The 16749-nt window shown below is 38.4% G+C and overlaps 2 protein-coding genes across 3 annotated transcripts; both read left to right on the top strand.

Annotated features, from left to right (window-relative positions):
- The first annotated feature begins 216 nt into the window (after window positions 1-216).
- sarnp (SAP domain containing ribonucleoprotein) lies at window positions 217-5218 on the top strand. The gene is made up of 10 exons (XM_028453795.1): window positions 217-269; window positions 1413-1512; window positions 1649-1692; window positions 1786-1859; window positions 2024-2081; window positions 2914-2987; window positions 3355-3421; window positions 3504-3572; window positions 4689-4775; window positions 4869-5218. The coding sequence occupies exons 1-10, from the start codon at window positions 237-239 to the stop codon at window positions 4908-4910; spliced, it is 648 nt and encodes a 215-aa protein (XP_028309596.1). The 5' UTR covers window positions 217-236; the 3' UTR covers window positions 4911-5218.
- Window positions 5219-6650: 1432 nt separating this feature from the next.
- Window positions 6651-14900, top strand: ccnt1 (cyclin T1). 2 transcript variants are annotated; one of them, XM_028453728.1, is made up of 9 exons: window positions 6651-6860; window positions 7953-8034; window positions 8179-8307; window positions 10670-10730; window positions 11623-11685; window positions 11761-11815; window positions 11972-12135; window positions 13155-13225; window positions 13401-14900. In XM_028453728.1, the coding sequence occupies exons 1-9, from the start codon at window positions 6688-6690 to the stop codon at window positions 14667-14669; spliced, it is 2067 nt and encodes a 688-aa protein (XP_028309529.1). In that variant the 5' UTR covers window positions 6651-6687; the 3' UTR covers window positions 14670-14900. The 2 variants fall into 2 exon arrangements, with proteins under 2 accessions (XP_028309529.1, XP_028309530.1); XM_028453729.1 differs by having other exon boundaries at window positions 11770-11815.
- The last annotated feature ends 1849 nt before the right edge of the window (window positions 14901-16749 follow it).

Consider the following 16749-nt stretch of genomic DNA (forward strand, 5'->3'; position numbering starts at 1 on the left):
TCAGTTTCAAAATTGAATTAATATGCAATTTCAAATTAAATACCAACTATTCAAATTCAGTTTCTAGTAGCACAAATCTCAGCCCATAGAAATACCTGAAAGTCACATTGTTTGTAAAAAAAATTTGCCAATAAAGCTATTCTATTGTGAACCAGTGGGGGGCAGTAGAGCTCCTGAGGTTGTTTTCAACCGCCAAAAAAAAGCATCGAAGAAGAAAATCAGTTCCACAAAGAAACATGGCTGAAGTCATAGAGCTACAGAAGCTGAAGGTGGGTAATCGTTTAAAACACACTCCTTGTTACATGAGTTAGTCTGTTGTGGTGGTTGATAACTGGTCAAAGAAGGTTTTATCTTGCGAACCTGAAGCTTGACTGAAGGTTAACGTCGCGGTTTGAGGAGGTTTAATGTGTGAGACCGGCATGTGTTCAATGAGCTGTGGCTAAGCTAAGCTAGCTAACGAAATTAGACCCTTTATTACGTTTTAATCATCATTTATGCCCTTCAACTTTATTTTTTAACGTCTAAATAAAACTATGTTGATAGAGCACTTAATCATGAAACAGATTTATTTAATAAATACTTGACGTTTTTAAATATAAATGTCCAACTTTTTAAAGCACAAAGTTGATCATTTTATTCCACTTTTTTTATTTTTATTTTTTATCACATTCATTCCTTCCATCATTATGTTTTAAAGTTGTTTATTTGTAGAATTCCGAGTAAAATGTTGTAGTCGGACAAAGGGGATACTGGGATTCAGAAATAAGGGAAAATGGATACTTGAGTCAATAAAGGTTGAGAACCACTGGACTAAAAGACTCAAAATGTTAGTGATTTACTACTTTAAGAAACATTTTGAGAAAAAAACTATAGACTGAAAAAACTAGAATTAGAGCTGGGTAAAAAAAAATATATATATTTTTATTGAATTTGTAGATAAAAACGATTTGCAAATTAGAGTTGAAGAAAAATAATGATATATATATATATATATATATATATATATATATTATTTTTCTGACTTTTTTGTGTTCCGTCCTTGTGGGTTACCGTAACGTGATATGAGCCCGTCCCCTCTTTGTTTCCCCTTTGAGTAGGCTATATGTTCTATGCATTTTAACTCACAGCAATAAAGTTGCAATTTTGACAATATATCTGATGTCTGCAGTCATTTTTAAATGCATTGGGGAAAAAAATCAAATTGAAACTCAAATTTTTCTTTCAAAAATCTGAGTTTTATTTTTGCGGCAAAATCTCCCAGCCCTACTGAGAATGTTTTGCTCTGACAAAACACTGTTTGCCTCGTCATTCTCCCCCATTCTTTACATTAAACACAAAATATAACATTGTTGTTTTTCTCTTCATATTCATTGCATGCTTCAGAGTTTTGAAGGCTTGTCTTCTTTTTGCAGCTTGCTGAACTGAGGCAGGAGTGCGAGGCCCGAGGTCTGGAGACCAAGGGAAACAAAGGGGAGCTGATCGCACGGCTCCAGGCTTACCTTGAGGAGCATGGTGAGGTCTCACACGTCACTGATCATTTATGTATCAGATGCTCTGAGCTCACTAACGGCTGAAGGCAATATTTGTATTAATACTGCAATTGGTTTTTTGGGGAGTTTATTCAAAAGTTGTTGACTTTGATCCACAGAAGATGACGTGGACGTAGATGATGTACTAGCAGAGGATTCAGTGGTAATTGAGTGTTATCTACTCTTATTATTGACTTGTGAGGGATGAAGCCGTCCTCACTTTCTGTGTGTTTCTTTTTGTCCTCCATGTTGTCAGGAATACACAAAGGTTGAGAGCTCAAACAACATTAAAAACAGCAAAGACTCTGCTGAATCTGCTGAGGATGAGCCGTGAGTTTACCTTATTATTCAGTAATTATTCTGTTTACCATGTTTGTCATTCTCTTCAGCTGAAATGATTTCAAGTTGATGGCTGTGTAACAGATCATTTCTTTTGATTACTTCCAACCTGATCAGCTGCAGTCGTTCATTTATTCTATGGTTTGTGTTTTCAGAGCTGCTGAGGCTGAGAAGAAGGTGGTGAAAATAGCTCCTCTATCAACTGCCACTGAGGTACAGCTACAACCCAGATCATGTATTATCTATGTACTTTATGTTTACATTAAAAACTAGTGATGCAACAAAATTCCAGCCACCAAAAATGGCATAAAAAGTGCATTTTTGGTTTAAACCAGTGCGCACGAGAAATGATGCACGCTGCAGTCAGAGAATACAGACGCACACGCTCTGTGATGCACTTTGTGTTTTATTGACAGAACATATTTAATTTGACTGTTTTTCAGCTGCTGAGTCAGTTATATGCCTCTAAAATATGATTTCATGTACGAGTGGGGACAAGTTTATATTGTGCATTGTTGGAATGTCAGTGCTAAATAAATGTAATCATATTTTTAATGTTATTATTCTTTCAAGCATTAATATTAAGTTATACAATTCCAATGTTTTCATTTTAGTGAGGTTAGTACACATTCAGACTTCAGAGCCATAAATGCAATGGTACTAATAATTTGCGCCATTTCTTTCAGTGTTTCGGCCTTGGCTTTTCCATTTTTGTTTTCGGCCATAAATTTCAATTTCAGTGCATCCCTATTAAAACTGCTGTTGCTTCTATAAAGGCTCTGATCTTTCTGTTACAAAAGAATGGGGGGAAAAATGGACTTACAGTCATTTTTTTTCTTTATTTGTTTTAACGTATAAATCAGAACAAAACAACATGAGGGTGAATGGATGGGTTTGTGATTACTGCAGCTCTGTGAGAGTGTATATAAACTGGTTTGCTTTTACAGCACTCATGCACGCCCACGCTACATTAACAAGTTTTTATGACCTGAGCTTGTATTTGCTGAATCTTACCACATCTTTTTTGCTACGTTTTGCTGAGCAGAGACTGCAGAAAAGAGCCGAACGCTTCAACCTGCCAGAGACCGCTGAGAGCAAGAAAGCTACACGAGCCGCAAGGTCAGACTCACCTCACTGCTCCCTGTATTAACGTTGTTTCTGCTGTGTTGGCCGCATTCCAGGAAATTTACAATATTCCTGAAAAAGTTCATACATTGTGCCGTACTGCACACATTCTCAACTTTAAATGAAAAAAAATAGCAACATACACGCTGTAAAATACGGTAAAGTCAAACAAAAAAAAACAGAAACTACTTTCTTTTAACTTGTAGGTGACATGTAGTTCGGCACCAATCAACACCTGCACTGTTCACTGCTCATCCACTGTCTGTTAGCGCAAGTCAGAGATGAACTAAAAGTGTAAAATCAAGTGGTGAAATGACTGATTTATGAATGAAACCATCCTGGTTCTGCTTTTGTCCTCCAGGTTTGGCTTACCAACCGACGCGTCCAGCCCGTCTCCAGGTCTGCTGGCTAACAGTAAAGGGGCTGCGGTAAGTGCTGGAGATGTTTTCAGTTTTAAATCTGTTAGTTGTGAGGCTTCTGATGATCTGATTGTGTTTGTGTCGTCTGAAGGTGAACGTCGATCAGCTGAAGAAAAGAGCGGAGAGATTCGGGATGAACGTCTCGTCCATTTCACAAAAGGTGACTTAAATTTAGATTTTAACACAACTGAAAAAAACATGAATTGTAATGTCAACATCTCACCCAGAGATAGAAAACTTTTATCACGTCAATGGCTAGAAAAATACGATTGTCTGATCCGAGAATAATTAGCAATTGCAGCATTAATACAGTAAAGAACAAAGGGTTTGTGTATTTCAGTTTTCCTTTTGTTTTTGTTGTCATTTTGTGGGGTTTTTTTTTTTTTGAGTCATTCCTGTCTATTTTTGCATATTGTTCCATTTTCTTTTGTTGTCTTGTGTATTTTTGCTGTCCTTTTGTATGTTTTTCTGAATTTACTTTAGGAGCCCCACATGTGTGATCTAGCCGATACCCGCTTATCCTGATTAGGTTAGGATAAGTTCTAGTAAGACGGTCAACCTTAGATAACGCCAGGGAATTATAGGAAGTAATAAATTACTAATTCATTCCTGCAGTCGGTCTGTTGAGACTCATTGGGACATTATATGTTTTAACAATGTAGAAATGAAATGAAGTTACTGGCCATGTTTACATGGGAGCTTTAATTCCTCTTGAAAGCGCAATAAAAGTTATAAAAAAACACTTTAATCCTAATGCTAATTTAATTCCGAATTAGGTGGCTGGTTTATTCCATTTTTAATTCTGAATTAAATAATTCCTCTTTCTTTCAAACAGTTAACAAAAATTAATTCCGCTTTAAGTTAATTCCGGTCGTTTTGCGCATGTGCGACTTGTGGCACGTTGGGTGACGACATAATCCAATGTTAAAATATTGAGAATTATTCAACAGTCCTTTTTCAACACATATGTATTTTTAAAAAAAATTAAAACAAATAACGGCGATTTCATCAATATTAGGCCTCAGTTTATTTACATGTGCAAATGTGTTGTTCTACAGTGCGCCTCCTCATGGTCAAATATAGACATTACAGTTAATTTTACTTAGAAATTTGGAAAACAAGTTGTTCACCAAATTTAAAGTTTTTGTAGGTGTATTATTTGTGATCCTCACCCATAACCACACGAATTACAGGCAAAATGCAAACGAGACTTGGAGGTAGTATAAGGTGGAATTGTTAACCTCTGAATGGGTTTTTTTTTTTTTTTAAATCACAGATTGAAGATGATGAAAAGCTGAAAAAGAGGAAGGAGCGGTTTGGGATATTAACAAGTGCAGGATCAGCCGCTGCAGGCGACGTCGAGGTAACCCTTTAGTGTAATAAAATGAGTAAAATCATGTTGTTTTCTGTGTGTAATGCTGATTGTTTTTTCCCATTTCTTCACTTTTCTCTGCAGGTTAAGAAAATGAAGCGCGCTGAAAGATTTGGGAAAGTGTAAATAAAGTTGTTTTTGTAAACCTTTCAATTTTTTTTTTTTTTTTTTGCTGGCTAAACGCTGGAGGTATCCAAAGCATCGTTAGCGATGCCTGTGAATCAGAAGTACTTTTAGATTTTAACACAGAGCTCACTTCTGGTTTCCGTCTCGTTTCAACACACAGCTGTGTTCAGGTTGTAATTTAGTTTGTTGATGATGATGATGTGCAGACAAGGTTCTGAGTGATACAATATTCAGGACAAAAATATTTAATTATTTGCTTATTAATCCAAAAAAAATTTCAATCAGTTTTATTTTGAAAAATCCATTGAAAACAGTTGATAACTTAAGGTTGTATTTTAATTTGGACAATTTTGATTTGTTTATATATTAAAAGGCAATGAACAGATCATGTTAAATAGAAATATAACATTTAAACTATCATTTATTTTTCTTTTAATTTTTTTTTTTTCCATTTAAGATAATTTGGTTTTTCATTTAATTTTTATTTTTTGATCATCTAAGAAATTTGTAGTAAATGTTTTTGGCAAATGGGTTCAGTCATTTGTGCATTTTACAACATTTTTGTGATTTAAAATAAATGTTTTCAAGTTTTTCTGGTGTCTGATTTTTGTTCTTCAGCAGCATTAATTTATTTCACCACTTTAGTGTATGAGCAGTGAGCCTTAGTGTGATGACACAATCATTAGGTTCATGTGTGTTAGGGCAGGACCACAAATAAAACATGCAGGGCTGATCCACTTCAGGACCGTATTATGTCACCCGTGACCTAACCTGACTGGATGGACAAGGAGAACATGGTAACCCCACAGATGTGGCTTTAATGGAGAGTGGGATGAGGAAAACTGTTGAAACTAAGCAGCAGGAAGTCTCTTTTGCAGTTTTTTAGGGGACATGGCAAAAATGAAGGAAGAACCAATGGTCAGTAAAGAGAACATTTTAATTTTTTTCAATAAAAAGCAAATAATTTGTGCTGAACCCTGAACATCAATCTGACCACAATAATATGGTAGTGGGAATGCCTTTCTTCATATGGGACTGGGCAAATTATTGACTTGGATGGGCTGAATATTTTTTGCATGCTGCAATTTTCAGTTTTTTAACATTTCCTACTTAATCTTTACCATTATGTGGGACATTGTGTTGGTCAATCACATAAAATCTCAATGACATGCATTTGTATTTGTTACTGAAATGTGACCAAATGTGTAAACGTTCAAGGTTTAGAAATACTCGTGACCCCATTTTAATATCACAAATGTCCAGTGGCCCCAGAGACATTTAGAAATAGTTTTTGATCATGTTTATTAAAGTGTTTTACAAATGCAGAGTAGCCAGGGTTAGTGCACGATGTGACAAGATGCACTACCTCAAATATTTGAGAGAGTTTAAGTATAGAAAACAATTGTTTGATATTTATTGTGTGTGATGTGTTAATTTGAAAAAAAAATGTTTTAATTTTTTTTACCTTAGTTTTATTTTTAACCAATTACTTGGCATTTCAGGCGACCACCAATTATGAGATACTATGAAACTATTTTTAATTTTTTTTATTTCACTTTTCCTAGTTTTTATTTTTTAATTTTAACAAGCGGGAATTGACTTCCAAACAAAAGTATATCGGACGAGTTTTCTAAGTGATACAAAATAATTACATTTCCTAAATCAAATTTGTTTTTCATCTGGCGCCACCGTTCGGTCCGCAGTGGAACTGTTGTGACGTCCCCGTACGTCATGACGTAGGGTCGTGTGAAGATTTAAACTCTCGTCCTTCTCAGTGATGGCGGCTGCGCTTCGTTCACCTCCTGTAAGCTGTAACAACAAATGGTATTACACGCGGCAGCAGATTGACGACAACCCATCTCGGCGAGCGGGACTCGACCCGGACAAGGAGCTGTCGTACCGGCAACAGGCGGCCAACCTGCTCCAGGACATGGGCCAGCGGCTCAACGTGTATCTTTTGTCGTCTCCAAGGTAGCCGTTAGCTTTATGCTAACGGCGTCCAACAGTCTGGGTTTGAACCGGCTGCTTGCCTTGGTTATTTCCTTCGATGACTTTGTTTTGGTTTATGTTGGTGACTTTAGTTTCACTCGCTGCTCGGTGTTTAATTGTTTACACCAGTTTACCCCTTCTTAGCTCGGTACAGTTAGCCTCTCTGAAGGCCTGCGTGCTCCGCGGGCCTTCGGGACGTGAGCCGCTTCCTGTCAGGCTCCACATCCATGGAGAGACACTGGAATTGATACTTAAACTCACATAAATCACCTTAAAAACCTGTCCATAATGTCCCACAGTAAAGTTACAAAGGCGTTTCTCCCTTTTATGATGTTATGGACCCCCGTTTTCCTTCAGGTCTGACTTCATGTTTACAAATACATTCTCAGTGTTGTTGGTGCAGATCACGCGTAACAATGTGTGTGATGTATGTTTATTTACTCCAGATAAGTGCTTTATTAGCATACTGGTGACTGTAGGACTACATTATATTGTTTTTAAGCTTTGTGACATGAAGTGTTATCTTACTGGATATATTTCTTGATGGATAAACACTACTAATCAGTGATTGTAGGGTAGTTGATTTACGCTGTATCAGAGCCTAAGTAGGCTGTTTTGATCACATCAAAATAACTTAATATAACATATTTAACAGATAATACACTGGGGCTGGTTAAACAGCCCAGTTTTCTCGATTGGATTACAAACTGATTATCGATTTGGTTTATTTTTTATTGCTACTTATTGATCTTCTATTTACATAAGTCAGCTGCTTAATTTGTTTTGCTTCTGTTGAGTGACCTCACAGTACCTTAAATATTGCGCGATTTTTTTATTTTTATTTTTTTTTAGACCACTAGTTCTGGTTTTCGCTCTTTGACGACCAGTTTGATTTTATTTTTTGTTTTGGCATTTTAGAACATTTTAAGATGCAGTTCATAGGCTCTGCATTTCATTTAAAATTATATTTCCAAACTGTGATCTTGGTGTCGTTTCTAGGACTGATTTTTGTTTTCACTGTTGTTCTAATTTTCCTTAACTTTGAAATATAAGGTCTCAACTTACCATAAATACTGCTATTGTGTACATGCATCGCTTCTACATGGTCCAGTCATTCACCAGATTTCACAGAAATGTAAGTATTGTTTGGTCATGACAATGTGTATTGATGCTTTTTACCAGAATAACAAAAGCCAACTTTTCTTGTGATTGTATGTTAGACTTGTGGTCAAACCTGTGCTTTATTGTAGCTGTGTACATTTTGTGTGTCCCTCATTAGGTTATCTCTCCCGCGGCGCTCTTCCTTGCTGCAAAGGTAGAAGAGCAGCCCAGGAAACTGGAACATGTGATCAAGGTGGCCCACGCGTGTTTGAACCCCCAAGAGCCGTCGCCAGACACACGCAGTGATGTAAGTGATTTTATATACGTTCAACTTCAGCTGTTAATAGATAATCTGTGGAAATATTACAGGATGGTCGTCTTGTTGTTTTTGGTTTATGAGGGTTACATGGCTGCATCAGTGTTAAGATCATAGGTTCATTCCCTCTGGTGACATGGAGCTCATGTCTGTGTTGACTCTGATTTAGTGTTGTTTTTAGTCTGTAAGGATGGTGTGATCAAAGGTTTACACTAAAAGCTTGAATGATGGTGGATGATTGTTTTTTATGCAAAATAAGAAGCATCTTTTTATTCTCATGTATGTATATTTCTGGTACTAGTTAAGCTTTGCAGTAACTGGCCTTGACATTCCTCAAATAATCCCTAGAACAGTTGGCTATATCAGTCAATTTGAATCTATTACTTAGAAGTACTTTTATCTGCGCCGAGTGCCACACGTACACACGTCATGAAGTCATAATCCTTTTCTGCAGTTTCTGCTGCTTTAAAGTAGGGATGCAGCGATTGCAATTTTCTGGCCGATCCCGATTCTGGCTGATTTTTAAATTTTTTTATTCACAACTGACATCATACATCTTGAATGTTCCAATCTTATTTTATTGTAAAACATTCAATAATAACTTGTTATTTTAACTGCACGAGGTAGTTATTTCAAATATAAATTCAAAGTTTAGAGCATTGCTCTCAAAAATACTGAATTATATCAGTTCCTTCTATCATTTTTCACATTTTAAAAACAAAATAAACGTATCCAACAGGTTACACTGCAGAGCTGTTTGAAGCTCTTTGACTAAAAAAAAGTGCACAGCAGTATTTTGCTTTACAAATAAACAGAATCACAAGGTTTGGGGTAAGTAATAAAATAATAATCTACAGGACAAACTAGCAAAACATCTTAAATGACCAATAAAGTAACTCAGTTTCCTTGTAGTGCAAAAATAAAAAAAAAAATGTCTAAATGCAGCAGCTTTGTGGATATTTAAATGCAAAAATATTATTCTAAGAATAACTTGCAACAGCTGACAGGACAAAACCTAAAAGTCAAACATTCTACAGAAATAAAGTGCAGCATGTTACATTTTCATAAGTCAAAGGGTAATGACAGAATTAACATGACACAGCTTACTTGTTCTCACTCTTATTACGGTCAGTTATACGTTAGTGGAAGTCTTTTATTCAAATCCAAAAGATCGGTTTCATATGCAAGGATCGGCCGATCGCCGATCCTCCAGAATCAGGGAAATGGGTACCGATCGGTGCATCCTTACTTTAAAGCTAATGTAACATCAATACCACAAGATGCTGCTTCGATTTGAAATGAGATTATTTTGCGTTGGATGCTTGTGTTATTAGGGGTGCTACTGAGGTTGTGCACACTGGGCAGAACATGCAGTAATGGTGCATTTTTTTCCCTGTAAATAATGATAAAAGGAAAGGTATCCATTCTATTATTGCCTTTGATTGAATTTATTATTCGTCTAACCTGTCTTCACTGGCACATCTCGTATGTCCTAATGTAAAGATCCCTGTCGCTAGTGTTCGTAGACTTAAGCAGGATAAGGGTTTACTATTTTTGTGTCATTTCTTACTTTTTCTGTTTCATCATCTTTCCCTGTTTAGATGATTTAACTGACAGTTAAGCATCATGAAATGATATCAAACGTGCTGAATAGTGTTAATAAAGCCAACTACTGTTATTTATTTTACATGCTTCAGAGAATTTATGTAAATGTGATGGTTAGGCTAAGATATTTTGTGATGCCTTTAATTACCACATTAGAATCACCTTCGCGTTATGCACAAAACCCTGCACAGGCATGTGACTGAAGATGCTTGTGCTGTGATGTGTCACCAGGTAAAATGATGACCAGTTTAGCTAAAACATCAGCAGCTAAACCTGTCTTTGTTTCAGAGCCTTTTCACATTTGAATGCAGTCATAATAATCTAAACATTTAAAACACACTTCAGATGAAGCTCTCCATATATTTTAATCACAGGATGACATAACTAGTTGAATCGTAATGTGCGCATGATTATGAACAGGATTATGGGTGGAATCGGACATATTTGTCCGATGTGCAATCCAACAATCCCACTTCAGTTAATAAGCTCTGCAGAAGGTCTAATAAGAAGCCACTCACTAAGTGTGTTGGAATAATGGATGTAAAACCTAAGTCATCACGACTCCAGGTGATTCCAAGCCGTTGTAATCAAAGAGAATCCATTTGCAGGGCTAGTATTTCTAAAATGCTTCTTACAAGTAAAGCCATTCAAAGTCTGTTACTTTGTTTGAAGTTAAGAAATTCAGTTTTCTTCTTTTTACCATCAACAACCACAGACTTCTCTAACATGTTTGTTTTTTCACCCTCAGGCCTACCTACAAGAAGCACAAGACCTGGTCATTCTAGAGAGCATCATTCTGCAGACCCTGGGTACGTTTGGGAGGATCTGTGTTCATTGGTTTCCCCTCCAGACTCGCATGTTATTTAAGAAGTAGAACTAACTTGTTTTTGCTTTGGATGCTAAACGTTGTGTTCAGTGCAGAGTTCTCACCAGGAATTTTTCACAGCATAGTGGGAACACGCGATGCGCGAGCGAGTGCTGCCAGTGAATATTGTAGGGGGTCCATGCGCATCATTCCTCAGAAAATTTATAACCCTCAGACGGCCAAATTTTGTGACATAAAGATAGTGTTTTACATTTTTTAAAATCTTTGTTACTGCCTTATTTTAAAGCCAAAACGTTATTTGTTGAATAGGTGAAGGGTCATGATGAATGGAGTTACTCATGCTTGGTATAGGTCCTCCACTAATAAACATTCAGACACTGTAGAGACAAGAAATAACATTTTATTCAAAGTCATGCTTTTCAAATTTATGATGATGAATTTGTAATTAAGGTTACCATGGGGAGGATGCACACAGGCAACATCGGGGACAGCCAAGTGGCTGCAGGGGTCCTCGGGTAAAGACGACCGCATCCGAGCAAATTGCCTGTTTTACAGTGCGGCTGATGTGTGTTTCTCGGTTATGCAGAATAAAAAGAGTTTAAACAACACGGCCACGCCTGAAGGCCAATTTGGCAACAACTATTAGGACTGTACCAATTCAAAAAAGGGAAAAACAACAGAAAAGCCAGCCTACGCTGGCCGAAACACACTGTAGGGGGCTGCTATGCTTCACAGCGCTGGTGAGAACCCTGCAGTGTAATTGACTGATCCTCACACCAACACAGGGAAGATTGAATCTGCTGATACTCTACAGTATTATTCAAAAAGTACTCAGTTCAGAATTTTTAATTGCGTCATTTTGTTTATTTTTGCAGCTTTCGAAATCACCATCGATCACCCGCACACCCATGTAGTGAAGTGCACGCAGCTGGTCCGAGGTGAGCACCCACTCGTCACACCTCCCGCACTTTGTTTCTGTTGACGGGTTTTAAGTGTTCTCCTTTGCTTTGTTGTTGTTCCAGCGAGTAAAGATTTGGCTCAAACATCTTACTTCATGGCCACCAACAGGTATAGTCACTGTGAACTGCTGTTTGCTATGTGCATGTGCACCATGTGCTCTCTGTGTGTAGACTGGATATACTGAATGTCTGTTGGTTTCTCTTTTTCTTTTGTTTTTTCCCGTGCCTTCGATGTTTCATCTCCCGGTCCAATCCTGCCACACAGTCTTCACCTGACCACGTTCTGCCTGCAGTACAGCCCCCCAGTGGTGGCCTGCGTGTGCATCCATCTGGCCTGCAAGTGGTCCAACTGGGAGATTCCCGTATCAACAGACGAGAAACACTGGTGGGAGTACGTCGACCCCACAGTCACACTTGAGTTGTTGGACGGTATGTTGACCCAGTCTGTGATGACTTTATCACCGCACAGCAGTTTATCACTTTATTATGCATTTATCAGTGTTAACGTATGGAGTTCGTTTACAATAACCGATAAATGTGACTTTGTGTTTTTTTTTTTTTTTTTTTAAATGTTTTGTAATCAACTCATTGCAAATTCATTTTGGAGAAATACTGACACTTGCTGGTAGAAACGGCTTCAAAGTTTCTGTTTTGTGGTAGAAAGAGGTAAACGTATCATAGCATAAACAAATTCTCCTTCCCAGCCAGTCAGCTTTTAGATCAGTTACAGTGGCTTCAGTAAATGAAACATCATCAACAGTTAATGAAATGAAACAGAAGAAATCCTTTAAATCATTTCTACAGTTTATGAAGATGGCAATAAAGTCAAGTTGACCATTTAAGTATCTTTTATTTATTGATATTAATACAAGAGTACGCGTAATTAGTGCTGCCACTAATGACTATTTTTCCGACAGTAATCTTTCACCTCATTTTTTGATTAGTCGACTAATCGTAACGACTAAAGATGAAGAATCAGGAGTTTTTTTCATTGTGTTCATTTTACTGCAAGTGCAGCTTAAAGGTTAAAACCTAAAATGTCACCTGTATCATCACCAATGTAAACTTTATATTTAAGTGAACCTAAACAAGTAAAAATGGGATGTTTTTCCACAATTTAAAGAATTGCAGTTATTTAGCCTCCTCGTGTAAACAGAGCTTTTCTAACCTTCGCATGAGATTCAGCTTAATTTTATTAGAAGCTCATTGTTCAAAAACATTATAAAATAAGCATGGGCATCTATCTGCATTTCCATCATAGTCTGGACCAAATTACTCTTCATATGTTTTCATCACCTATTAATGGGTGTAATATCAGGCAGGTAGTGAAAACATTTACAGTTAGAGGCAAAACAAAAGCCAGTGTAAGACCTGGGGCCAGGTCAGGGTTTTGCGCTACAAACCCCCTGTCAGTCTTTTAACCACTTTGCATCTTCTGGACTTTCCAGACCTCACACATGAGTTCCTACAGATCCTGGAGAAAACACCCAACAGGCTGAAGCGGATTCGAAACTGGAAGGTGTGTCATGGAGGATTTGAACTTTGTGACATGGATTGTTGTCTTACTCATGACTGTGTGACCCTGAACATTGCTTATTTAGTACTTTTGGTTGTTGTTTATGACAGATAGGGGCTCAGTTCTCCTCAATGTTTTTAGTTTTTTTTTAATGAGATAAACTTTAAATGTGTTTCAGGCTGGAGGCCAAACTCCGAAGGCCAAGCCTAAAGTCCAGGAGGAGGGCGACCAGAGGGACACAATGATCAACATGATCTCCATGGCTTCATCAGAGAGTACTGTGGCCGGTCTGATGAGCCTCTCTGCGCCACCGTCGTCTTCTTCTTCTTCTGCGGTTGATAAGGACCGAGGTGGCAGCGCGCAGACGTGGAGCGGCAAAGTTTCAGCCGTAGCCGAGCAACAGCAGCAAAACCACGAGGTTCACACACCCGCTAAGGTCTCTCTGAGTGAGTACCGCGCCAAGAACGCCGACGTCCTTGCAGCTCAGAAACGGAAGCTGGAGAACATGGAGGCGAGTGTGAAGAGGGAGTACGCCAATGCAGCTCAGGCTCTGATTGGTCAGCAGCACAGGAAGGAGAGGCAGCACCATCACCAGCAGTCCAGCTCCAACTCAGACTTGTCCAACCCCTCACCTATCATCCTAAAAATCCCTCTGGAGAAGGAGAGGCAGGACAGGAGCTCCCTGAAAATGCGCTTCCCACTGGGAGGAGGCGGCGGTGGGGGGGGCAGCAGCAGTGCACGAGCAGGAGGGGGAGGAGGGGGTCAGGACCCCGACATTAAAGTCAGAATACGAGTGCCTGACAAGCAGAAGGGGAGTTCTGGTGAGGAGAGCAAGAGGGACAAGCACAGGGAGCGCTCCAACCATCACCACCACCGTCACCATCACTCCTCCTCCTCCTCCTCCAGCAGCGCCTCGCTCTCCTCCTCACACAAACACTCGTCCGCCTCTAACGTGGCGCTCGGGGGCAGCAAAAAAGCCCAGGGCGACTCGTCTCGAACCAGCTCCTCCTCCTCCTCCAGAAAGAGGACGCACTCCCAGGACCCCACCGCCGTGCCCCATCCCGCTTCCAAAGTCACAAAGACCTCCAGGTACCCCTACCCGCTCCCGACCCTCGCCTCCTCCTCCGGACACGGCCCCGACCTGCTCCCCACCCTTGGCCTGCCCCACCACCAGGGGGCGTACGCGTACACTAAAGGTGAAAAGACGGACACTAACGGTCACGGCGGGGCGGGGGGCGCCCACCCCAACGAGTACCAGGACACGTTTGAGATGTTGAACTCACTTCTGAGCGCGCAGGGCGTGCAGCCCTCACAGCCGTCCATGTTTGAGTACAGGTCTCAGTACGGAGGGGAATACCGCTACGGCACCGGGACCAGAGGTAGCAACTCCAGACCCCCACCACTGCCCTCAGAACCCCCTCCCCCTCTACCCCCCCTGCCCAAATAAGAAGACCCTGTTGTGTATGACGTGCATACAAAGTATTGCAACAATATTTTTAAAGCTCCCTCAGTATTTTTATAGGCATCAGCGAGACAGCAGAGAATTGTACTGGTGAACAGTTTTAACGAAAAAACATTTTAATCTTGAATTAATAAATGAAGTTTGAAATTTAGGAAAGAAAATAAAATGCAATCGTGGGTAGAAAAAAAAAAAGAATAATTTTGCAAAAAAAACATGTACAATTATGAATAAAAATATTGTATGATTTTTTTTTTTTTAAAGCAAAAACGTATTCTGTGTTGTTGAGGCAAACTTTTAGAGAAAGGTGAACGAATAAGGTCAAAGTTTAATAATGCATTTTAAATTGTTAAAATTTCATGACGAGCATTTTGTTCAGGGTTGATTTTTGAAAATGTGTATTGTACAACAACGTCCTTGTCTTTTGTGCTTGCTCACAAAGGCTTATCCAAACATTGTTTCACTTTCAGATCATTTTATGGTACAAATTAAAGCTGATGATTAGTTGTATCAGATAAAGAGAAAGTGTAAGCCTTTATAGATGAATAAATCCAAGATTATTTGCTGAGGAAAAAAAGGTGGAGACTGCTCTTATTGACGGAAAAGTTGTATGCATGGCATTGTGAGATGTGGAGTTCTGCAGACGGATACTTAGAAGTGTTTATACTTCATTCTTTATCCCACAATGCAATGCACAACATTTTCGAGTAATGTCAGCAAACCAAATGTTTACAGTAGAAATGAAAACAAACTTTCAAGCAGATATTTCTACCTTTTACATCTTTTTTTCCCAGGCAAATGATCTGAGATTTCTTGATTTGAGGCCCACACTATGGATTTTTCTGATTTCATAGTCTCCAACAGCTTGAAGAATTATAGAAATTTAACATTTTAAAATTTTGACTTTTTCTCAGCCCTGGAGTAACATACTCTTGTAAATTGTTTTTGACAATTGTTATATTTTTTGGGTGTACTACAACAGTGTGTAATCAGGTTAAATATGATAAAAACAAAAAGATTTACAGAAATAATGTGAGTAATATATTTAATGTTCTGCTCAGTTATAGAATGTGACGTTATCCAGTTTAGGAGAAAGTCCCAGTTTACTAATCCTGATTTAAGGTTTTTATCGTTTATTTATTCTAAGAGAAAACCAACTGTCTCCTTTTTCTACCTTTTTAAAGGTTTGATCCCTACTGTGCTCTCAGAGCAACCATTGGAGAAAACTGTACAGACTTTATTTGTGAGTTTAAATCTCCAAAGCCTTTTCTCCCACTTCCCTTTCATTGTTTACTTCAGCTTGACTTTCCAAGGGAAAAAAGAAACTGAGCAATGCTCCTTCGTGTTATCCCAATGCTTTATTGGACTTGTACAAAGATGGCAAGAGAATAAAAATATTTTTTACATTTTCTTATAATAATAATAATTTAAAAAAAAAAAAAAAATGGAGGTGTAGTGGAAGTTTTAATGTTTAGATTTGGATTGTTGCAGTCATTGTTTTAAATGGTTGTAAAGATATTTACATTCAGTTCACTGAGTGCACTGAGGTCAGTTATTCACACTCTGGTTTTGGTCACAGTGAGGATTCTCTAATGTGTCTTTAAGAAGTGGAAATAGTTTCCCTGGGATGTGTTGGCTCTCATTAGTGACCAAACCTATCAAACACAACAGAGCATTAACAGTACATGACTTAATGTTGGCTGTCTGCTTGTCTTTCCTTTTCATGCTTTATTACATCTGATGTATTGATTCATCTTTGTGAAACAGCTGGATTTACTGAGGTTTTTCTTTACTGATCTTTGTTGAAACAAAGTGGCTTAAGTTCAGCATGCTCGCGGCTTTTATTGCTGTTAGCGGCTGATGGATTCATGTGATTTTACAGCATTTTACAAATGTGTAAATGTTTGAAGATTCAGTGTTGCTAATGCATTAGATTATTTACATAGATGGTAAAAGACTCTGAGCTGCACAAATTGGTTTTCTTTTTTTTTTTTCTTGAACAAAACTTGCATCTAACGGTTATGTCAGATTTCCTCTGTCTTTTACATCTGAGTCGACAGCTAGAGAA

The sequence above is a fragment of the Gouania willdenowi genome, chromosome 7 (assembly GCF_900634775.1).
Source record: "Gouania willdenowi chromosome 7, fGouWil2.1, whole genome shotgun sequence".
Lineage (NCBI taxonomy): Eukaryota > Metazoa > Chordata > Actinopteri > Blenniiformes > Gobiesocidae > Gouania > Gouania willdenowi.